The sequence below is a fragment of the Muscardinus avellanarius genome (genome assembly GCF_963383645.1).
Source record: "Muscardinus avellanarius genome assembly, chromosome: 5".
NCBI classification, from domain to species: domain Eukaryota; kingdom Metazoa; phylum Chordata; class Mammalia; order Rodentia; family Gliridae; genus Muscardinus; species Muscardinus avellanarius.
This window is the reverse complement of record NC_137790.1, coordinates 62,013,419-62,039,480: the sequence shown is the minus strand read 5'-3', so window position 1 is coordinate 62,039,480 and position 26,062 is coordinate 62,013,419. Positions and strand designations below refer to the sequence as shown.

Here is a 26,062-nt window from a genome sequence, read left to right as displayed (position 1 = left end):
GCTAGGCATTGTGGGGAATATCACGATTACAAAATGCCATTCCACCTTCTGGAGAACTTTCTATTGATTACACTTCTGTACTTGCATCTTGCTGGGATGGCTGGGAGTTGACTGTGCCATTTACTGATTCTTCCTATCAGTAGCTCCATGGGTGGGGAATCCTGTAGCAAGAAAAACAAATCTAAGCATAGAAGGAGTAGAGGGTATATGCAGAAGTTCCAGGGCCTTTCCTAAGTGCATATGAAAGAGCCTAAGACATACTTTAAGTATAGAGTTTATTTTTATTGAGTCTTATGCCAGGCACATTTTTGAACACTTTCCATGTATTACATATTTTTATCTCACAAAAATTCTATGAATGCTATCTCTATCTTCATGATACAGGGGAGGAAAGTGAAGCACAAATATTTGACATAACTTTCCCAAGGTCATGTGTTTAATAAATGACAGAGCCAGGATTGAAAGGCAAGCTGGCTCACTATCCAATTAGAGGGATCACACTGTTCCCTAAGCCAGGTCTGAACAATGAATGTGTTGATAGAAAACAGGTACTCAAGAGCCCAGATTACTTAGTAATTTGTATTATACACGATCAGACTTTTTGAGATCACAAAACATTAGGATTCATAGGAACCTGTGAAACTGTCAGATCTTAGATTAGACATTAAATCTTCAAGGGAGGTTTCCTGATTCTCAGGAACTGTAATAAATACTCCCCTTCCTCGAGTCAGGAGTGTGCTCTTATTATCTTTTCAACATCTTCAATAGAACCATGAGTTCTATTCTACTTGTCTTTTGGATGTACTTATATGATGTATAAAATTGCTAGGTCATATGGTACTTCTGTATTAAAATTTTAATAGACCAACAAATTAACCTGAGGGCAGAAACCAGTATTTCTTTGTGGTTTATCTACAGAAAGCCTAGCAGATGTTAAATCAATATGTTTCAAATTATGACTGGTCAAATAATGTACACATTTAAAATTTTCCACATAATTGCCACATTATTATATTGAATCTTAGAGAAACAAAGAGCTTCTTTTTTTCAATTATATTAACATCCCATCAGCAGAGAAACTGCATAAATTTCAGAATGAGAATGTTATAATCCATAGGAAGAACAAGACCTGCATTTTGTGTGTGTGTGTGTGTGTGTGTGTGTGTGTGTGTGTGTCTGTCTGTCTGTCTGTCTGTGTGGTACTGGAGGTGGAACCCAGAGGCTTTCTACCTCTGAGCTATACTCCCCAGACATATTTTTTTTTAAATTTTATTTGGAAACAGGGTCTCACTAGGTTGCTAAGAGCCTCACTAAGTAGCTGAGGCTGACTTTGAACCTGTGCGATCCTCCTGTCTCAGCTTCCCAAGTGCGGGGATTATAAGCATGCGCCACCACGCCCGGCCAAGGCCTGCCTTTGAACTTGGGTTTTCAATGCATTTCCGCTTTTCCATTAAGCCATATGGCAAGTTGGAGCATCAGACCCAAGAGCAGACAACCATTTCTCCTTTCCGATAGAAACTATGGGAGTTTCTTACAAAGTCCTTGTAAGAGCAAGGGGACTGGCTGGGCAAGCCCAAGCCACAGTGCACAGAGCTGAGCTGTCTCATCACAAGAACCAACAGAAACCAATAGATGAAGTGGCCTGTGTTACTTTAGGGGGCAGCTTTCTTGACATTGCCTTCTCCAAGTTACCATTTTAGCCCTTCTGTGCTCATTTTAACCTGACTGCCTTCCCAGAAGGTGAAATAAAAGAGATGGCAAGATGGGCAAGAGGGACTAGGTGCTTTATACATAACTTCTCACTTGATTATCTTAGTCTGGCATAGTATATTTACCCCCAGCATGCAGCACGCATGCTAGTGAAGTGATTGGTTAGTTACCACATCAGACACTGGGGAATCCAAAATGAAAACCCAGAGGAATCTGAGTCCCAAATATTTGAATCATGGTATGTGTTTTCTTCCTGGACCTTGAACTCTCTGCTATTCTAAAACATGTAACCTCAGTCTTTTTTCTTCTGTATGTATGTATGTGTGTGTGTGTGTGTGTGTGTGTGTATGTATGTATGTATGAATTTTCCTGTGCTTTCTCTTTAATGAGCGAGCCATATAACCTAACTTTATGACTAATTATCTACTTGCATCTACAACTTCATAACTTGAAACTGTGCCCATGAAAATGTCTCATTCACAGTCAACACTGCACACAGATTCTTTCTAATTTTTGACAGTACTGCATTAAACTTAACTCAGAATATTTAAAGCATTTTTAAAGCTCTCTCTCCCTCTCTCTCTCTCTCTCTCCCTCCCTCCCTCCCTCCCTCCCTCCCTCCCCTCTCTGTCTCTTTTCAGATATATGAGTCCTGAGACAATAAAGAATTATTCTGAAAGCAAAAAAATACTTTCCTTCATTAGAAAAATGCTGCTTAATTGGGTGTACAATACTAAAAGAGACAAAGGGGTTCCTTCAAGGTAAGTACTTTCAAAACTTACAAGAAATTCTATTACCTTCATTTGAAGGTCCCTTTTTATTCCCTTTTTAATTATAACATAAATACTTTGCAAAATATTTTGAAGTAGCTTACAACTAAATTACTTATATGCCTCCACAAAGTTATTTAAAGGAGGAAAAGAACAGAAATAATGTTCTCCTTCTAAAAATTGAGGTAAATTTTGAATGACAGAAATTTAATTGTTAATAATTCTAAAGTGTACAATTTAATATTCCATATGTTCACAATGTTGTCAGCTATCAACTCTATGAAATTCTGTACCATTTTCCTTGGCCCAAAAGTAAATCAATATTCAGTTATCAGCCCCTGCCCATTCCTCCATTCCTTACACTCCTGGAAGGAATGAGCCTGCTTTCTTTTATTTATTCTGAATTGTTAATATAAGTTAAATCATCAGTATGTAACTGCGGGTTTCCACCTTCTTTCACTTAGCATGATGATTTTTTGCATATAAATGTAGCATATGCCATTAGCATAAAGTTCATCCTCTTTGTAGTATATATCAATATTTTATTCCTCTTTATGTCTAAATAATATTCCATGGTGTGGATATACCATATTTTCTTTATCTATTTATAAGATAATGAATATTTGAGTTGTTCCCAGCTTTGGGCTATTACAAATCACGCTGCTATGAATGTTTATGTACAAGTATTTGAATACTTGCTTTCCATTTTTGGGGGGGGTGTATCTCTATGAATAAACTTTCAGGTCATATGGTAACTTCATATCTAATTTTTTGAGATATTGCCAAATTGTTTTCTACAACTGCTGGATAATTTTGATATCAGAAAGTATGGATCTTTTATATTTATTTTTTCTTTTTTGGAACTATCCTAGCCATTTGAGGCCCCTTGCAATTCCATATGAATTTTATGATTATCTTATCTATTTCTGCAGAAACAAAGTCATTGATATTTTCATAGGTATCACATTGGATCTGTGGATTGCATAAAATCTGTAGATTGTTTTGTGTAGTATTGTCATTTAGCAATATTAAGGCTTCCAATTTATGAGCTTAAAATATCTTTCCATTAATATAGATCCCTAATTTATTTTAGTAATGTTCTATAGTTTTTACAGCACAAGTCTTTGATTAAATTTAATCCTAAATATTTGTCTTTTTAATGCTACTTTAAATGGAATTGTTTTATTTTCAGATGGTTAATTTCTAGTGCATATAAATAAAATTGATTCATATATATATATTAATTCTGTATCCTGGAACTTTTCTAATAGTGCTTATTTATTCTAGTTGGTTTTTTGTGGATTCTTTAGAATGTTATATTTATAGCATATGTTGTAGACAAATAGAGATAATTCATTTTTTCCATTTCAATTTTGATGTTTTATAATTTCTTTTATTAGATTCAAAGGGAAGAGATATATAATCTCTTCTCAACAGGAATTTCAAAGAATTTATGGCTATCTTTAATCCACCACACTCAAATATCTAAAGGATATGTTTGTATCAGAATTCTTAAAAGCCTTCAATACTGACTTAAGCTACAACTTTTCTGAGTAATCATTTCTGTTAGAAATTTTTTAAAAAGAAAGATTTAAAAAATAAGTGTTAACAGTCCATGTATCTTTTAGGCTATATTTTAAGTATCATCATCCCAGTGTAAGGATTCTGGAGTCTGATGACTAGGTTTAGAATCCCAGATCCATGTATATTAGGTGAATGAACTTTTCTGGTCTTAGTTTCTGTATGTAAAAACTGATATAGAAATATAATATTTTAGAGTAACTGATCTATGCTAAGTATCTGGCAAAATAACTGAAACATAGCAGATACTAAAATATACTAATTTGGATCTCCTTTACTTGATTTATGGGGCTGTTGTAAAGATTACATGAATAGTAAGTATAAAAGCATTTAGTCCAGGGATGGGCACAGAATAAACATTAATAAATGTTAGCATTTTTTAACTAAGTGCTGAATTATATTCCATTCACGATTGAGTCCCTTCACCAATGGAGTCATTAGCAAAGGCAAACAAACACAGAAGAAAGCACATATCCATGAAAGAAACAATTCAGATCTTAATTATTAGAAGTATTCTCTATGGAATATATGGTAAATATTCCTGAAATCTTTAAGCTTACAGATAATGGAATGACAAATAATGAAAGTCCAATCACCAAAGAAGCTGAATAGAGAGCCAGGCGTGGTGGTGCACACTTTTAATCCCAGCTCTTGGGAGGCTGAGACAGGAGGATCGCACAGGTTTGAAGCCAGCTCAGCTACTTAGTGAGGCTGTCAGCAACTTAGTGAGACCCTGTTTCCAAATAAAGTATAAAATAGGGCTGGGGTGTAACCTGAAAGTAGAAAGCCCCTAGGTTCCACCTCTAGTACCACACACACACACAAAAAAAATTACTGGAATAAAAATTTTACCTTAAATTATTCAAAATTGAATAATGAAAGCATTGTAGTGTATCTGATTTTGTGGGTTTCAGCCATCTGGTATAAACAAGATATGTTATAGTCAACCTTAAACTTAAGCAAAAGTTAACTCATTTGCAATACTGTTTGACTCAAAATACCTGGTGACCACAACTAAGAGGATTTATTTTACTTACAGTTTTGAAAGTTTCAAAGGTTTTTAGTCCATGTTGGGCCAGGCAAAGTCTATAGAGCTTAGGGCGAGAGAGAGAGAGAGAGAATAAATAGATATATATTCCCCAAAGTGACCTATCAAAGGATTTTATCCACTGGTGAGAGTTGAATCTTCATGATTCAATCAGTTCACCCCTGACTATTCTTGCATCACCATTTTCCAGGAAACATTCTATATCAAAACCCAAATAAGCACTGTGCCAGATACAGTTTTGATGGTGGAAATGAGGAACAGCAGTAAGGAGAGAAGTCTGAGCAGGGCAGAGATGGTGCCACCATGACACTAGTAAGGGTTACACTCCACGGCTCCTTCCTCCTGCAGGCACTTTCTGGTGCTTTAGAGGACCCTAGCAATGTGATCACATGATTGTGTTTTGATATTCATAATTTCATCTTCTTTTTCTGAAATCGGGCCCAAAATTATAAAAAGCTTCTGATCCATGACACAAATGGAACCCTCAAGAATGTGAAAGTGATCCAGCATGATGTGACTCGTTTGATCACTCACATGATTCGATTTTAACAAAAATGGTGTATTCTTCTTGAGTCATTTCAAAATTAAAGATAAACAGATCATGGTAGCATATGCCTGTAATGCCAGTACTTAGAAGGTTGAGATAGGAGGATTGCAGGTTCAAGGCTGGCCTTTGCAACTTAGTGAGATTCTCAGCATCCTAGCAAGACTCTGTTTCAAAATAAAAAGTAAAAAGGGCTGAGGAACAGCTTGGAGATAAAATGCCCCTGGTTTTATTCTAAGTACAATACATACATACATACATACATACATACATACATATAATTAAATATAAAAAGTAAGTTGCCTCATCTGTAATTTTACTCTTAAGCATACTTGGCATGAAAACTATTTTTCAAAGCATATGAACTCAAGTTTTTTGATAAAATGTGCATCCATGCTCTCCCAGTATCATATATCCTGGTCTTTCTTCCCACTTTTATGCCTTGACAAGGAAAGATGTTCTTATTATATTTTTAAAAGCAGGTTACAAAAAAACATGCATGATATAATTTATTTTATGCTAATAGAGATCTTATAAACCAAAATACTGGAACAATATTTAAACTGGTAATTGTTACCTCTGAGAAGTGGAATTATTAAAAGATGGGAAGAGTGAGAATTAAGGATGGAGGAATAGAGAAAGACAACACACTGGTTGCTCGTAGACTCGAAACTCAACCAGCAGGAAGACTGCTTCTTGGCAAAAGAAGAAAAACAGTCAGAACTAAACAGAAGATAGTAAAAACAGAGTGGAATTGGACACAATACAGCACAAAATCGAAAAGAGCTCCATGCCTCTCATCTGGTTAGTGTAGAGAGGATGTGGCACCATCTTGACAAGCCTGCACTGGGGCTGGAAGCTGCCAGAATCCAGCAGCTTTCAAAGACCAACTTTAACAAAGTAAAAGCAGAAACTTGTAGAGCTGGTGATTGCATATATCCAACACCTAAAGCAATCCCATTCTTCTTTACATGCTTGAATACCTCAAGATGAAAACCCCAACTTCCTAGCCAAATTGCCTAGAAAACTTTTGCAGCTGCAGCTAAACTAAAACCAAGAAATGATAGGACCTCTCTGTAGAAAACCCAGTGGCTACAACCTGCCTTATCAAGACCACTGTGAATCTATAGGCCAACCAGCCAAATCACTTACTGAATTCCTTTATCTGCAGCTGGACTCATCTCTTCTTGCAGGAACCCAAGTGACACTTATAAAGACTGTGAGTTTACAAACAGTCTCATCAGGAGTCTGCATGGCTACAAGGCCTTGCGTGGCAACCAACACACCTGTGGGGTCTGTGCGTTTGCAGATCACCCCTGTGAAGGGAAGGCAGGGGCTACAGTTGGACACAGTAGAAATGTGAATTAGCAGACGGCTCCAAGAGACACTCAGGTGGGCAGAAATGAGGGTTTGCAGTTCACTCAACCCCTACAGGGTCTCCAGCAATCAGTACAGGACTGCCAGGAGTAGTGTCTGTGGAGTGAAATAACTCAGTCAACAGGGCTATAGGCAGAGAAGGCTATAAACTTGTACCTGGGGGCGCCACAAGTACCAAGATCAAAGACCAACTAGGTCACATTATCTCAGTTTCCCAAGAGCAGCAATGATGTTCCTGAGGCTAAATAACTGAGCCATCTAAGCTATAAGCTCAGAATGGTACAATCTCTCCATGCCAGAGTTAGGGCCCTGAAGGCAGTGAGGCTAGGAGCCAGCAGGGATTCATGTAATCGCAAATATAGGGTGGGGATACAATACTTTCAAGACTTTTTCAGAGTTTGTCCCCAGAGAGCATTCAGAGCTCCACATGATCACAACCAGCAAATCAGTGGTGGTATCCCTGGGCCATCAAAGCAAAGCCAGCCAGCCATGCCACAAGCTTGGAACATAGTAATTTCTGAGCTGAGTTTAGACCCAGTGATCAGAGAGGCCAGAAGTCTGTTCTTCAGTGGTTCACAGGTTTGAAAACAGTAGAGTAGTGGTGATGTCTGTGAGGCATTCAGTCTCAGCCAGCAGGCTTCAGGCTCTGAATGGAACATCATAGTCTCTGACCCTGTTGAGGTTGGGCATGGAGATCATGGAGGCTTGTAGCCAATTACGGACTCTTGTTTACCTTTACTAAGAACTATATCTTGTTAAAGAGGTTCTAGGGGATAAATTAAAAAGTCTGATTATATGAGACAGATTTGTTGAGGCAAATACATAACCCTCAGCATAGGCACATAGCATATAATACATAGACACAAGACTCTCACAAAAAGTGGAAGATGATGCTAAGACAACAGAAATGCAAACTTGAAAATTATAAAAACATAAAAATAAAGAGCACTGAGGAAACAATAACTTTCATAACTCAACAACAGGGAGATCACCAATACTGAGCTGCAGGAAATATCAGAAAAAGAATTCAGAATTTTTATTTTCAGTATGATCATAGGACTCAGAATAAAATCAAATAGAGTGTACAGAAAATGAAAGAATATTAGAAAAATTGAGGCCCTAAGTAAGAACCAAAAAAAGACTTTGAGTGAAATAAGAGACAATAAATAAAGACCTTAATAAAAACCATCTTGGGGAGACTAGATTACATAGAAAAGAGAATATCACTTTTGGAAAACAGCTTATTCAAAACTGACTGCATAGTCAATAATATACACAAAACAATATAACAACATGACTAGAACATCCAAGAATATGGGATAATATAAAAACCTAATATAAATAATTGTTATTTAAGAAGGTCTAAAAGCACAAACCTAGGTTATTAGAAACCTCCTTAGAAAAAAAAATGTCAGAGAATTTCCCAAACATTAAAAAAGGACACACACACACACACACACACACACACACACACACGACATTCAGAACACAAGATCAAGGAAGAACTTCTCCATGCCACATTATAATCAAAATGACCAACATAGAGGCCAAGGAAAGAATCTTAAATGCATTGAGAACAAAAGAAAGGGTGACCTTCACAGGCTGAACAAGAAGATTCACTCTATACTTTTCAACCCAAGTCATGAAAGCCAGGAGGTACTGGTATGATATACTCAAAACCCTGAAAAAACAAAAACCACTTCCAACCAAGACTGCTATGTCCAGCAAAGAGGTCATTCAAAATTAATGAAGAAATAAAAATGTTCCAAGACAAGCAGAAACTAAAAAAATTCATGACTACATAGCTAGCACTAGAGAAAATATTTAAAGAAATAAAACACAAAAAAGAAGAAAGAATTAAATAATAGAACCAAGGGTAAAGCAAATTCTACCAGATGGCTAAGTGCAGAAGTAACACCTATCAAAAATATGTAACTCAAAATGACAAGAAACAAAAATTATCTATCAATAATAACATTGAATGTCATAAATAGAACTAAAGACAAAAATCACATTATCTTCTCAAAAGATGCTGAAATGCATTTGACAAGATCCAACACCCATTTATGTTTTTTATTTTTTATTTTTTGGGTAAATCCTTTTTTAAAAAATTTTTATTGGTGCATTATATTCATACATCATATTGGGGTAAAAAACTTGTGTGTACATACATGTACACATCACCGGTTTAACCCCTACCCAATTCCCACCCCATTCCCTCCCCCTCCCTCCTTCCCTTGCTTGGCTTAGTGGTTGACTTCGATATGCTCAAGTACATTGTGTGTTTTAGAGAATTTCCTTCTTCCCGCCCCTTCCCATCTCCTCATTTAGGTTGTCTTGTTTGCTCCTCCACAGCTGCTCACTTCAGCTCCTTGTTTACCTTTCCTCTCTGGAGCCTGGTGGATTGTTGAGTGAGCCGATCTGGAGCTGTTATGGGCACGGTGAACTTGCTGCTGCTGCCGGCTATATGCGCTGATGTTGCACCCTCGGCTGTGAGGCTGGCATATTTCTTTTCGGGTTTTGAGCTCTGTTCTGAGTCCCTTTCTTCTCTAGAGCCTGGTGCTGTGAGGGAAGGTGGCGATGGTGCGGCTCTGGGTGCGGCTCTGGCTGAAGCACTGCAGGCTAGTTTCTTTTCTGGTCTCTGGTTGTTCTTCTAGACTTCTTTTTTTCTGTCCCTTGTATTTACAGTTTCTATTTCTCAGCTTATGGTGTTTTCTGGCTATGAAAAGCGCTGATTTTGTGGCAATAGAGATTGAGTGTTAGCGGGACTCGTAAATGCTGCTTTTCTCGGTCGCCATTTTCCTGGAAGTCCCCATTTATGTTCTAAATAACAGCAAAAAATTATAGTAGAAGAAACTTCCCTTAACAGCATTAAGGCAATATATAATAAACTCAAAGCCAATATCATATTGAATGGGGAGAAAACTGCAAGGATTCCCTTTAAAATCAAGACTAAGACAAGGATACCTACTATCACCATTCCTTTTCAATAAAGCAAGAGAAGAATACCAAAGGAACTCAAATAGAAAAAGAGAAACTATAATTATTTGCAGGTGACAAGATCCTATATGTAGAAGGCCAAAAGAAATCAACCAGAGCTGATTAACAAATTCAGCAAAGTAACAGGATACAAAATCAATCTAAAAATTAGTAGCTTTTCTATGTGCCAACCATGAATCCACTAAAAAAGAAATCCAGAAAACAATTCCATTCACAGTAACCTCAAAAACAATAAAATACTTAGTAATAAATCTAAGCAAGGAGGTAAAAGACCTCTACAATGAAAATTATAAAACATTAAAGAAAAAATTGAAGATGGAAAGATCTATGCTTTTGGATAAGTAGAATAAATAATATCAAAATGACTATTCTACTAGAACTTATCTACAGAGTCAAAATAATCCTTATCAAAATACCAAAGTCATTCTTCACAGGCCTAGAAAAATCAGTTCTAAATTTCATATGGAGAAACAAAAGACCCAGAAAAGCCAAAAGCAATTTTTAGCAATATGAACCAAGCAGAAGGCATCACAATTCCTGGCTTCAAATTATACTACAGAGCTATAGTAATAAAAATAGCATATTATTGGCACAAAAACAGACATGTAGACCAATGGAACAGAAGATACAGAAAAAAATTCATACATTTATAGCTAATTGAGAAAAGATTGCTTTTTCAACAAATGGTGTTGGAAAAACTAATTACGATTTGTAGAGAAATGAAATAAATCCCTACCTCTTACTCTGTCCAAGAGTCAACTCAAGATGAAATCAAAGATCTGTAAATTAGACTTGAGAATTTGAAATTACTCAAGGCCATATATGCAACACTACAACTTATAGGCACAGATAGAAACTTCTTCAATAAGGCCAATTAAAATAAGAATGAACAAATGGAACAAATGGAATATCATTAAACTAAAAAATTTGCTTATCAAAGGAAACCAAGAATATAAAAAGAGAACCTAGAGAATGAGAGAATATCTTTGCCAGCTATTTTCTCTGACAGATGACTAATATCTAGAATATACAAAGCACTTCAAAGACTTAACACTAAAAAAATCAAGAAATAGGCAATTGAATTAAATAAACACTTCACAAAAGAAGAAATACAACTGATCGATAAATATCTAAAAATATTCAACATCATTAGCATTCATGGAGATGCAAATCAAAACTAAACTGAGATTCCATGTAACTCCAATCAGAATGGCAATCATTAAGAAGTTAAATAACAATAAATGCTGGCAAGTATGTGGGGAAATAAAAACTCTTCTACACTGTTGGTGGGATTGAAAATTAGTACAGTCACTATGGATACCAGTGTGGTAATTCCTCCGAAATTTGTGAATATATCTACCATATGATCCAGTTATATCACTCTTGGTTATCTTCCCAAAAAGATTGAAATCAAAATATAGTAATACATACATATTCATGTTTATAGCAGCACAATTCACAATAGCCAAATTAAGAAACCAGCCTAGGTGTCTGAACAGATGAATGGATAACAAAATTATGTTATATCCACACAATGGAATTTTACTTAGCAATAAAGAACAAAATTGTGTCATTTGCAGGAAAATAGATGGACCGGATGAACATTATGTTAAGTGAGATTGGTCAGTCACGATGTGAAGGGTCATATGTTTTATCACATATGTGGGAGCTAGGAGTAACCAGAATTCCAGAATGATTTCAGAAAATGGAGGAAATACTACAGTGGAGCCAGGGAGGTGGTCTAGGGGAAGAGTAAGTGGGGAGGGAAAAAACAATGAAGGTATCTCTTCCATGGAAATTATCTTCATATATAAGAATAGTAGTGTCAATCTCAATATCGTTGATAAAAAAGAGAGTGGTGGGAGTGGGAAGGGAGCTGGGGGAAAACGGTGTGCATGTATGTCATTATCACTAATAACTGCATTATTATGTGAGACTATAATGCACTAATAAAAGTATTTTGAAAAGGTAGGAAGAATTCTCATTGTTTTAGTTTTTAAAATATTTCCAATTTGAATTATCCACGTGTTACACTAAAAGTACTTCTATTAAAAGCAAGAGAAAAACTGACATGATGGAACATGCCTGTAATCCTAGTACTTGGGAGAAAACAGGAGAATCACAGGTTTGTGGCCAGCCTCAGCAATGAGATCCTGTTTCAAAATAAATAATTAAAAATTGGGTTGGGGTATAGCTTGGAGGTAGAACACCCCTGAGTTTAAACCTAGCAGAAGGTGTTAACTACTGGTGGCTATTTCCTAGAATTACGTAGGCTCCATAGCTACTGATATCTACAACAGAACTGAGTATATAATAAAAATCATTCAATATAATTTCTTATCAGATTAAACTGTCTTTTTTTTAGATATTGCCTTCTTCGTGTTTGCCATAAAATAGTATTTACTGAAGAATTTGAGTATGTGGGATACCTTATGGTTCTAATGAATATATTTCCAGTTACAATCTCTTGGATACCCAAGTTAAATGTTGATTTTGACCATGAAATAAGACAGTCTAACTACACTTTCCTTGCATTTTATATTCTAGAGGATCTACTTAAGGTAATCAACCTAAAATTTGTAATGTGTTCTCAATATTTCCCAATTTCATGTTTAAATATTAGATATAGACAATCTCTTCCCAAAACAAACTTTATATTTATTTATTTATTTATTTATTTATTTATTTATTTATTTTTTGTGGTAGTGGGGATAGGTCTGGGGGCATCTTACCTGCAAGATATACCCCCTCTTTTATTTTTATTTTAAAACAGAGTCTCACTAGGTTATAGTTTCACTACTTGCTTAAAAGATGACATTTAAAGCAACTGAATAGGAAATATGCAGGATTTAAGCATCCATTCTGTATGTGCAAATAAAAATTTTAAGAATTCTGTTAAATAAATGAGTCTCTTGAAATCCTCTTTGTGGAATCCAGCAACTGCTCTGCATTGGAAACCCAGAGTATGGTATTATCTGAGCTTGTAGTCATCCTTTGACAACCTTGTCTTCAACAAACCCATCCTTTCAAAGAAGCATATAAATATATGTCCTGGAACATGACTATGTCTGTCTCCTACTCATTCTTAAGGAGAGAGTGATGTGGAGTTGAGGGATAGGCTGGTGACAATATAAATCAATCAAAATGACAAATGAGCATCATTGGTGGTATGATAGAGGACTACATAGGGTACTATGGGGAAAAACAGGAGTTCCTCACATTTACAACTGTAGGGTTAGAGAAGAAAGGCTTTCAAGGGAAAGAGAGGCTCAAGTTAAATTTTGAGCAATGTACAGAAGTCAAAGTAGAGAGTAAGTATGCAAACAGGTAGTACCATGGACAAGGAGAACACGGAGAAGCAGAAGAATATACATGGCAGGGAGATGGGAGAGATGTTAAATTTGTATGAAACATATGAAAAATGAAGCAAGAGACATAGACATGAATTAAATAATAAAAGGCTTTATAAGCCATGCTATCTCATCTACTTCTCCCACATCAACAATTACTCATAGTCAAGTGACTCCCTACCTAGGTGTAGTGTCACACACCTGTAATCCTGGTACTAGGGAGGCTGAGACAGGAGGATTGCATATTCAAGACCAGCCTCATCAACTTAGCAAAGCCCTCAGCAACTTAGTGAGACTGTGTTTTGAAATAAAAATAAAATAGAACTATAAGGCTGGGGGACTAACTGAGGGGTGGAATGTTTCTGGGTTCAATTCCTAACACCCCTCCCCCACAGACACTCAAGTTTGTGTCTCAAACTCGAATTTATTAAAAGCCTTTGATCATATAGAAAACTGCTAAGTGGGTCACTGCTAAAATAATGTGCAAACAACTCAAACAGCAAATTCTCTGCAAACCCAGTCTCCCACTATGGAATCCAGTCACCATAGAAACCTTCCATTCTCTTAGCTGGAGCAGATTTTCAATAAATGTTCTTTAAAATAGAGGATTAGTTAAATGAACTGTTATAAAATGGAAGGCATTTTCAATATTTTCTCTCTAGAAATAGATGCTTCAATATTTTAGCCACTTCATTTCAAATCAGTATGATTGTTACCTGTATGTGTATATATTTTAATTATAAATGTCTAAATACAAATAATTGTTTTAAAAAAGAAGGATATTATGATATTAAACCACTAGGGTAGCCAGACTTTTAGAATATTTAAAAATCATTTGTTCCAATACTTTACTATTCAAACTTTCTATTGATAAACAAAAAGACCTCATAACTGCTACAGATCAATTAATTAAGATACTAGCCATGTGATATGGAAAGTGAGGGTATAGATATAGGATCTAAATTTTCCAGATATATTTTTATCTGACAAAAAAAATATCTGAGGCTGATCTTGAAAATGAGATACTCCTGTCTCAGCTTCCCAAGTACTGGGATGACAGGTGTGCACCACCATGCACAGCTAAAACAACACGTTTTAATAAATAAATCTTTAGAAGGGTGTAATGGTGCATGCTTGTAATCTCAGCATTCAGGAGGCAGAGACTGGAGGATTGTGGTTCCGGGACAGCCTCAGCTACTTAGTGAGGACCTTCACAACTCAGTGAGACCCTGATTCAAGAATAAAAAAGACTAAAAAACAGGGATGGGGGTGTAGCTCAGTGGTACAATGCCCCTGAGTTCCATCCCCAGTACCTCAAACAAACAAATGAATGAATGAATGAATGAATGAATAAATATTTAAATTACGAACTATTTAGTAAAGTCTTTTCCAATAGGTATTACAAAAAAAACTTGTTTTATTTTTCAGAATCCTAATTTTGGGTATCAATCATATAATATTATAAATAGAATAGAACCCTCAGGATTACTCTAATACTTGGGGGTGATTGTTTTAGACTGAAGGACCTTGACACACTGTGTATATGTTTGGATTTGCCTGCCTTTCCACTGCTGCTGTTTTTCTCCCATGTCATTTTATTAATCTGTTTCTTTTCATCTATTTCTGTGCTTTGTGACCAATCCTATATGAATAGTTTCTATACCACAAGAGAAAGTTAGTGAACTGGAGAGTTTCTTTACTACAAGAGAAAGTTAATGAACTTGTTCTGTTTGTTTACATTATAAAATGTTCACAATGGCTTTGGTTTTCCTGGTGGTATTACAGACAACAGAATTTTAAGGGAGATCAGAGAAAACCCAACTGGCAATGTTTAAGTTATTGTGGAAAACGGTGCAGTAATGCAAAAACACAATGATGTAGTTTCTTTTTGAATAAACAGATGGCAGCGATGAGGAAGGCATATTTTTTACATACCTGGAATATATTTGAGTCAACAATTACATTAGTTGGCATCATAGATGCAATTCTCATTGAAACACACATCATTAATCCTGATTTAGAGTCTACTGCGATTGCAATGATGATTATAAAAATTGTTCGACTCCTTCGTATACTACGTATTTTGAAGGTAAAGAAAAAGTAAATTATGCAATTTCAAATTTCTCCTGACTATGAAATATGAGCTAAAATCAATTTACTGGTTATATGGTAAATATTTTTGTTTGGGTAGTGTTATATCTGATGTGTCAAACTTTATAGGATTAGTTATTACAAAAATCCAAATTATATTACAAATATGGTTAAGACAGCACATGAAAAAATTTCATATTAAGTATATGTTAACCCTAAATAATATTTATTTTTATAAATACCTGGGAGGTAAAAGATGGAAATAAAATAAACAATCATGCAAAAGCATGTATAGGACCAAAACAAATAGTATGCATTCACACAAACCAAGAACAAAAGATTCAGGCATGGTGGTGTACGCCTGTAATCTGGGTGTACTTGGGAGGTTAAGATAGGAGGATTGCAGGTTTGCAACCAGCCTCAGCTACTTAGGCCTTCCAAAATGTACTGAGACCCTGTTCCAAAAGAACAAAAGAACACATGTTCCATGTTATATAAATTTATGGCTTTATAGAATCATAAAAATAACCTTTGGTTCTCTAAAATATGTATCCATAACAAGTACGATGGGTAGCTGTTTATTTTCGGTCTTATTATTTTAATGACATGAAACAGGTAAGAATGTAGAGATCCAAATACACTTTCTATTCATACACAACAAGATCCAGAAACATATGTAAGCACTGTGGGAGATGCAAGGCTAAAAAAGACGTGGTTTACCAAGAGTTTAAACTAACAGTGTGGAATGCTTGTATTTACATCCTTTTAACATATGTTTAAAAAGATGTTAGCTACCAAAAGGTATCAAATAGCTCAACAGCATGCAATCAGTAGTCTCCCTCTCTCTTTTTTTAGTATTGTATGAGATAGTAAGTAATGTGAATGCAGTTTAGCCTGAGGAAGATATGTCATTGTATTCTAAAGTATTAACTTTCTGATAGGAAGATATACAAAACCTACTGAATCGTTTAGACAAAGGAATCAAGAAAAAAATCAAGAAGAGGTTTTTTTTTTTTGCCTATACTCACACAGAAAATTCTGAACCCTTATGTCAAAGGGGAGGCTATCACATGAAGACAAATTACATGTAGGTTCTGCACCTAAGTTACTGTAGAAATAAAATTACAAGTAATGCAGATCTTTCAAAGTAATATGGGAGGATAGGTCCAAAATAGTAGCACAGGATGCTTGTGGAAGAAAAAAAAACTTCCTCTGTTAGCTAGTACTTGAGTTGAATCTTGAAAGATGAGTATAAGCTCACTGGGGATTCGGAGCAGGTGGTTGGGACAGAGTGTGGAGGTTGTGATGCATGATAGGAAAACAGAGGGAATTGCCAGCTCTACTCAAGTTAGAGGGCTGCAGAATGACAACAGAGAACTTGGAGAATTAAACTCTCAGCAAAGAAACGGGAAGAAGGGAAATCAGCTGTAGGATCTAACAGGGAGTATGGTTGTGGTAGGCCCTCACCCAGACAGGCCATCTCGTAGGAAGTGTTGAGATTTAGCATATGAAAGTGGCAGTACCTTATGGACAGTCATTTAACAACTTAATCACATTGCTGTCTATGAATCTAAACCATGTGAAAATAGCATCTAACATGCTATAAGGGAAATATATATATAAGATGAAGTTATAGAAACCCAACATTATAGAAAAATAGCTATAGTTCTGAAGTTATAAAAATATGAGTAAAATAACTAAGGTTACTATAATTATCTTTCAGGGCACTTAATTCCTTATTATTACCAGTTTGGGTTAAATTAATCAGCATGTGGGCAAATAAAAGTTCTACAATTTATATTAAATGATAATTCCATTTTTATTTTCAGCTCATAACACCAAAGTTGCTGCAAATAATAGACAAAAAGTTGAGTCATCAGTTGTCCTTTAAGTACTCCATACTAAAAGGGTATGTCCAAGGCGAAGTAGATGTAATGAATATAATTGATCAGATTGCAAGTTCTAAACAAGTTAAACAGGTGAGGAGAACCTCAAATGTCAGCAAAAGACCTCACTCCCCGACCCCTCCTTGCCCTGACCTGGCACGTCCTCGTTCTGTACATGTCGACATGGTCTTAGACTCCTGGTTTGCTTATTAACTTCTGTAAGAACTTACAGTAGTCCACAATTAAATGACCTGAATCCCTTCTTAGTGGAATGTCTGTGCCATATTAGATTAGCAAATTACAAGACACTTTCCTGTTCCCGCGAAATGCATTTGCACTGGTCAGCTTTTTCCCAGTGCAAGCCGAGATTAGATATGCTGCAGATGCCTTACTAGGAAGTTTTGGGAAATGAGAAGATCAGGTGGTGTTGAACAGAGCTTCCTCATCATGCCCCAAAGCTCCTTCCATCTCCATCAGTAAGCAGTAAAGGAAACAAAAGTGTGATCCGACCAATAGAAACAGATAAAGAAAACCATAGCTCATATACGGGGAAAGGTTGCTAGATTCTCTTATTATGCAGATGAGATGTAGAAAGCCAAGAGGGGTTGAATGAGTGTACCCAAATTCCCACAGCTAGTAAGGGGCAAGGACAATTCCAAAGCCTACGTTCTAGACTGATTTCTTTCTTTATTTTTTCCTGGGGAACTGAACTACTCAGGAATTCTACCTCCAATCTATATACCCAGTTCTTTTAATTTTTTATTTTAAACAAGACTGAACTTCAACCTGTGATCCTCCTGTTCTAGCCTCCCAAGTGCTTTCTTTTTTATTTTCTTTTTTCTTTTTATTTATCAGCTAGGTGGAATTCAACAACCCCATGGTTGATGGCTAGGTAAAATTTAATATTTACCTTTCAAGGCAATTTAGAATATTTGAATGTTATATTTTATATTCCCAAAGCTTTGCTGTTGAAAAAAAAAAACCTGTACATTCAATATGTGGTAGAACACAAAAACATGTTTTTCCTCCCTTTGCCATCTGCAACTTCAAAACTACTTTCCTGAGGTTTCTTACCTTTTCTAACTACAGGTATATAGTTCTGGAATTTGAGGATGCAAAGGAGAAAGTATAGAAGCACTTGCATCTCCAAATTATTGCCCCATCTTTGTCTTCATTTTAGTTTTTACATATCTTGGCCTAACTTTTGATTCACTAGAGTTTGAAAGCCATCATTGCATCTCAAATTTGGAGAGTGTCATAAAGCTGCATGGGAAAGCACTTCATGCTTTTCAGAAGCAATAGTTCCCTAACACAAGTTACTTTAAGGAAAAATATCTGATGTGTGTTTAGGCACAGCTAGTAAGGGGCAAAGACAGCTCAAAATCAGCTTAGGCAATACCACTTCTTCTGTACCACTCTTGCTGAAGCAAAGCGGCCTTCCAGTACTGAGATCTAACCCAGTGGCAGAGTAGATGAGGTTTGATCCCCAGCCAGACAGAAAAAAAATCGAAGAAATAAACTTTTCATTGTAGAAAATTCAATTCTAAACCCCAAAAGGCGCTCTGTTACAGTTTTGTATACAGTCATTAGAACTGGTTACAAAACTAAAAGTTACAAATCTAAAGACATTTTATAATGGTTCATTTCTCCAGTGTAGATAACAGCTTTTTTGTTGTTGTTGATCTGTAGGTGTTATTAAGGCGTGTAGCAAAGAATATGGAACATGCTATGAAAGAACTAGGTAGGTACCTTTCTAATTATTCACATGATCATCTCTTATCATCATGACTAGTTAGATTAGCCATATATCTAATCTAATCTTTGGAAAAAATAAACCACTTTCCTAATTATAATAAAGTAACTCCAACAATCAACATGATCACGTTTTCTATTTTAAGTGGGTATAATAATTATTTCTCCACGTTTATTCTCTCTTCCTGATAAAGCAATGAACACCCTTAATTTTCAATTTGAATAATCCATGTTAAGCATGCCATAATTATTCATCATTTTATAGTCTTAATCATTTTATTTTCTTCCAAACTAGAAATACTTACTCCTTCCTGAGTGACCCAAGGAAAGAAGTTTTGTTTTTTTTTTTTGTTTTGTTTTGTTTTTGTTCCCCCCCCCCCCCTGCTTGCCGCAGAGCTGCCGTTGACGGTGTTAGGCCTCACAATGAGTTGAAATCAGCACAGAGCTTTGTAGATCTATTGGGACCGGGAGGCTCTCTGCCCACACCTGAGCCGTGCCAGGTCATACTCCTAGTACAGGACAGATCTTGGGAGTGGAACAGATATCCTGATAATATAATGCTCATGTGTAAGGAGGAGAAAGGGGTATGAAACCATGTGGTAGGCAGCAAAAGAACATGGCAAGCCTGAGAATGAGTCCAGGCTTGACAGGTCTTGTGTGGGAGACCGTTACCAGAACAGATAAAGATCATGGGCCAAGGAAAAACCCAAATGTAGGTGAGAGATGCAGAAAAGCACAGATGGATAAGTCATCAAGAAAAATGAGGACCACAACCCAGGATGAGTGAGAAAATGTACCTAGAAGCCGTATCTGAGTACATCATCTGTAGTCAAAGATCCTGATACAAACAGCATGAAATACTAGACTAAAACACCAGACCTAGGGTCCCAGGCAACCTCCCAGTGCCTGGTACTGGTGGATCAGTATAACTGTTAGTCTCAGCTCCAGGGCTCTCTATCCTTTCTCCTGGACTGTGCAGCATGTGTGAGCTCTACCAGGAAACTGACAGGCCTCTGGCTCTACGGTGAGTAACGACTGATCACAATGGGCTGATCAGGGACATACATGACCCTGTGCTGAATGCTTGGCTCCATGGGTTTAGAGAGGAGGTATGAACTATTGTCCATATGAGACATTTATGATAGTGCTCTTATTTCACCTGAAAATCTCTTCTTCCTTTTTAGGATACTTAGAGTATGATCACCCAGAAATTACTGTCACTATGAAGACAAAGGAGGAAATTAATGTTATGCTCAATATGGCTAGAGAAATTGTCAAGACTTTCAGGTCAAAGGGAATTATTCATAAAGTTGAAGGTGCTGAAATTTATAAGGTAAGGTGGAGTACTTTCAGGGCCAATATGTTTATTTAATATATAGTAATTCATGAACATAAGCCTGTTTTTAACTTTTTCCAATAAAAGTCATTCCTGAAATATGAAAAATCACACTTGAACTAATTGTTTAAGACAAGCACCTGCCGTAGGAAGTTCTCTCCCTGCAACCCCAGCAGTCAGCTTCTCTTTCCATTTTTGCTGCCATGAAGAATCCTATCTTTCCCTCAACCAATGGTCTACTGAATCTACTTTTCATTCTGGGGTATAGTGGTAACAATAGGTTCTTGGGAATTAGCTATAATGCTGAAATAACATCTCCCATATAAGCCATAGTTTATGAAAACACTGAATGATACAGTTAGGACTAACTATGTTATCTTTCTGTAAGTTACATAAGGTACCATGACAGGAAAAAAGATGTAGAAGTTTCCAACTCATTCTGTAAATTACTATTATTTGTGGATTATTTAATTTTAAAATTCCCAAGAAATTAGTTTAAAAGCTGTAAAATTAATAAGAGAATTCATATGAGTTCCTCTAAGACAAGATCAATATACAAAATTTATTCCCAATAAAAGATAATATAGAAGCTGGGTGTGGTGGCGCACGCTTGTAATCTTAACATTTAGGAGGCTGAGACCTGAGTATCACAGTTTGTGGACAGACTCAACTACTTAGTGAGGCCCTCTGCAACTCAGTGAGATCCTGTTTCAAAATAAAGAATAAAAAATTGGGCAGAGGGTGCAGCTCGGAATTCAAATGCCTCTAGGTTCCATCCCCAGACCTGCAAAAAAAAAAAAAAAAAGATAATATAGAAAATATTATTAGCAAGTGCAATTAAAAACTATATTCTTAAGTATGGACTCAACATTAAATATGTAACATCTGTGTGGTAAGAATTTAAAACCCTATTGACCACAGGTTTCTCTAGAGCAGGAGTTAGTAAATATTTATTATATAGGGCAGCATAGTAAATATTTTATATCATGTGAACCATGTGGTCACTGCAAAAACTATCCAGTTCTGAAGTTGTGGCACCAATAACTATAGAAAACATGTAAATGAATGGCATAGCTGTCCCCTCACCAAAATAATAATAAGAAGAAGTAGGAGAAGAAGAAGAAGAAGAAGAAGAAGAAGAAGAAGAAGAAGAAGGAGGAGGAGGAGGAGGAGGAGGAGGAGGAGGAGGAGGAGGAGGAGGAGGAGGAGGAGGAGGAGGAGACGACAAGCAGAAATTGGCCAGGAGGTAATAATTTTTAACCTATGCTATAAATAATCAATATTTTAAGATTGACTCTTCCAAAAAATAATCAGTTAATTTAATACACCGAAATAACAACCAGAACTTTTAAAGAGAGCTTAATAAGTACATTTTACTCAGAAATTATTTTTAAAAAACAATGATGGTTGGGCTAGGGATGCAGCTCAGTGGTAGAGCAATTGGCTAGCATGTGCAAAGCCCTGGATTTGATTCTCAATTTCAAAAAGCAAAAATAGAACAAAACACAAAAGGTCAAGAAGATTCTAGGCAGGGAAAATCTGCTTTCCCACATAGACAATAGTTACACTGCATGCATCTATCTGATATAATGATATTGGGACTCTGTTGAGATTTGCAAATTTCAGGGAAAGGGCTGGATAATAAATTGTGGTTTTAAGTGTGTGGATTTGTTCTGAGTCTTCTATTCTTGTCCATTGGTCTATGTGTCTGTTTTTTTTTTTTCCCGCCAGTACCATGCTATTTTTATTATTATGGCTTTGTAGTATAGTTTGAAGACAGGCATTGTCTCCTGCATGGTTCTTGTTGCTGAGAACTACTTTAGCTATTCTGGGTTTTTGTTGTTGTTGTTGTTGTTATTGTTGTTGTTGTCATTGTTCCAAATGAATTTAAGGACTTAATTTTTAATGTCTGTGAGGAATGTCCTTCGTAATTTAATGGGTATTGCATTGAATCTATAAATCACTTTTGGAAGAATGGCCATTTTGATGATATTTATTCTGCCTATCCAAGAACATGGAAGATAATTCCATTTCCTAAGGACTTCTTCAATTTCTTTTTTCAGTGTTTTATAATTTTTTGTAGAGGTCTTTTACCTCCCTGGTTAGGTTTATTTTTAAGTATGTTTTGTGAGTGGGATATACTGAGTGGCAGTGAAAAAGTTTTCTGGATTTCTTTTTCAGTAGATTTGTGGTGGGCATACAGAAAAGTTTCTGATTTTTTAAGATTTATTTTGTATCCAGACAGTTTGCTGAATTTATTGATAAGTTTTATAAGCATTTTGGTTGAGTTTAGTGGATCTTCTATGTATAGTATCCTGTCATCTGCAAATAGAAAAAGTTCTTCTTTTCCTATTTGTACTCCTTTGATTTCCTTTTCTTGCCTTATTGCTCTGACTAGAGTCTCAACTACTGTATTGAAAAGAAGTGGTGATAATTGACATCCTTGTCTTATTCCTGTTTTTAGGGGAAATTCTCACATTTTTCCCCCATTTATTATGATGTTGGCTGTAGGCCTATTATATTTGCCTTTAAAATATGCACTGGAAAAAAGATAGCCTCTTCAACAAATGGTGTTGGCAAAACTGGCTAACCATATGTAGAAAAATGGAAATAAACCCCACTTTCTCATTCTGCACAAGAGTCAATTCAAGATGGATCAAAGACTTGGAAATCAGCCCTTGCAGCTTGGAAATCAACCCTTGCAACTCCTTGAAGAGAGCATAGGTCCAACACTTCAGCACATAGGCACAGGTAAAAATTTTCTCAAAAAGACCCCAAAATACAAGAAACTAAAAGGCAGATCAACATGTGGGATTGCACTTAACTGAAGAACTTCTGTACAGCAAAGAAAACCATCAATAACCTCAACAGAGAGCTCACAGAATAAGAGAAAAATTTTTCCAACTATTTACCAGATAGAAGACTTATGTTTAGAATATACAAAGAACTCAAAAAATTCACAAATAAGAAAACAAAGAAACCAATTTAAAAAATGGGCAAATGAACTAAAGAGACACTTCATAAGAGAAATTTAAATGGCCAATAAATGTATGAAAAAATGTTCAACATCATAAGCAATCAGAAAGATGCAAATCAAACTAGCCTGAGATTTTACTTCACTCCAACTAGAATGGCAATCATTAAAAACACAAACAAAGGTGACTTCAGGGAAGATGGCGACCGAGAAAAGTGGGGCTTAAGAGCCCCGCTAACAACCAATCTCCATTACCACAAAATCAGCACCTTTCATAGCCAGAAAACACCATCACCAGAGAAACAAAAAAATCACCAGGCTCCAGAGAGAAAGCAGACTGAGAACAGAGCTCAGAGCCACAGAGGAGATACACCGGCCTCACGCCCGAGGACGCGGCAGCAGCACCATACTGCCGGCGGCAGCGGCGAGTTCACCAGACGGCTATAGCAAGCTGAGGTGAGCCGCTGCGGAACGGCCAGGTGGGATTTTTCAGCGCAGGGAACATCTAAAGCTCCCAGTGCTGAGCTCAGCACACGCTGCAGGCACTCAGAGTGGAACTCAAAACCAAGAAGAAATAAGCCAGCCTCACGACCGAGGGCGTGGCAGCGGCGCCATATTGCCACTGGCAGCAGCAGCAGCGAATTCACCGAGTCCAGTACAGCTACATCTGCGAACTCAAGAACAGTGAGTCAAATTGGGGGCCACAGAGGAGAAATCCCAGTACTGTACTCCCTGGGACTTGACCCAGTGGGGGAGTGGCGGTGGCAGAGATATCACACCATAGGAGAACATGCAACCTGGCACCCCCCATAGTTTAAAGCAGCCTCTATCGACTCCCTGGGTCGGAGACTCTGTGATACAACCCAGTAAAGTAGTAGTGGGGTCTGAGATACTACTGACTCGAGATCCAGAGCACCTTAAGCGAAGTCATAGTGACCCAAGGGAAGAACCCAGAGAAGGCACAAACTTCCGAAATCATGGGAAAGAGGAATAACACTGGAGCAATGAATGCCCACAACCCCACAACATCAGAACCCGATAAAACTGAAAATCAGAGATTTCTAGAAGATCAAATCAGGAAAATAACTGTAGAAATAATAGAGGTGCTTCGAAAAGAACTCAGAGAGAGCCAAAAAGAGATAAAAGATGCAATTAATGAAGTAAAGGCCTCAATTCAAAGCACAAACAACCGATTAGACCACATGGAGAACAGAATCTCGCTCTTAGAAGATGATCATTCCAAAAATGAACGCATACTTTCTAATCTAGAAAAAAATATCCAACAGCAGGAATCTGACATTGAAGAAATATGGGCCCGTTTTAAGAGAGCTAACCTAAGAATAATTAGAATAGAGGAGGGAAAAGAAAGTGATACCAAAGGGATCAACAATCTCTTCAAGGAAGTAATAGCAGAAATTTTTCCAAACATAGAGCAAGAGATTGATACACAGATCCAGGAAACTTATAGAACTCCCTTTAGACAGGATCGGAGAAGAGGATCCCCACGCTACATAATTGTCAAAATGACCAATGTGGAAGCCAAGCAGAAAATCTTAAAGGCAACAAAAACAAAGGGCCAAGTGACATTCAGAGGCAAACCAATTAGAATCACTCCAGACTTCCCAAACCAAGTCATGAGAGCCAGAAGGGCTTGGAGTAACATATTCCAAACTCTGAAAGAAAACAACTTCCAGCCAAAAATTTCCTACCCAGCAAAACTTTCTATCAAATTAGATGGAAAAATAAGAAGCTTCCATGACAAACAGAAACTGAAGGAATTTATGTCTTCAAAACCAGCACTAGAGAAAATACTCAAAGAGATTAACTACAAAGAAGAAATAGGTAACACACTCCAGAACCAGAGAAACAAGAGTTTCCATCCAACAGACAACTAAGATTGGTTATCTGTGGAGATCCATTATTTATGTTAGTCTTTTACCTATCTCTAAATTGTATTGTTTGCCTTTATTGTTGTTAATTTTTAGGATTTCTAGTTGAAATATTAATATATCTTCAGATATAGCATTTGGAAATATTTTATACAATTCTATTAGTAACTTTTAACTCTGTTTACATTGTCTTTGGATATACAATATTTTTTTTTATTTTTTAGGGAGTTTGTATACTCTTCTGTTGCCTGTGCCATTGAAATCATATCCAAGAAATCACTGCCAATTTCAATGTTGTGAGGTTTTATGACCCAGATTTTCTCCTAAAAGTTTATAGTTTTAAGATTTATATTTAGGTCTTTTATCTATTTTGAGTTAATATTTGTATATGGGATTAGGTAAGGGTCCAATTTTATTCTTTTCCATGTAATTATTATTTTTCAACAATATTTAGTTAAAAGATTATTATTTCTACCACCAAATGTTCGTGGAGACCTTGTCAAAAATAACTTGATAATATAGGGAAGAATTTAGCTCTAGGCTTGTATTTAACTCCAATGGTTTATATATCTGCCGTTAGAACAGTACTACACTGTTTCAATTATTGTAGCTTTATATGGTTTGAAATCAGAAAATATATATCTTCTAGCTTTGTTCTTTTTCGAGATCGTTTTGGGTATCTAGAGTCCATATTCCATATTAGGATAGAGTTTTTTCTGAAAAATAAATATATAAATATATGATAGTTTCACCT

The 26,062-nt window shown here is 36.3% G+C and overlaps 1 protein-coding gene across 1 annotated transcript in view; it reads left to right on the top strand.

Moving 5' to 3' along the window:
* The window catches only part of SLC9C1 (solute carrier family 9 member C1), a gene marked incomplete at its 3' end in the record, with an annotated part of 82,085 nt that overhangs the window by 41,574 nt on the left and 14,449 nt on the right, over window positions 1–26,062 (top strand). Inside the window, exons 14-19 of the mRNA XM_080696513.1 lie at window positions 2,352–2,471; window positions 12,396–12,591; window positions 15,281–15,469; window positions 17,301–17,450; window positions 19,047–19,098; window positions 20,294–20,442. Of these exons, the coding sequence (XP_080552639.1) occupies window positions 2,352–2,471; window positions 12,396–12,591; window positions 15,281–15,469; window positions 17,301–17,450; window positions 19,047–19,098; window positions 20,294–20,442 (856 nt within the window). The remainder of the gene's footprint in view (window positions 1–2,351; window positions 2,472–12,395; window positions 12,592–15,280; window positions 15,470–17,300; window positions 17,451–19,046; window positions 19,099–20,293; window positions 20,443–26,062) is intronic.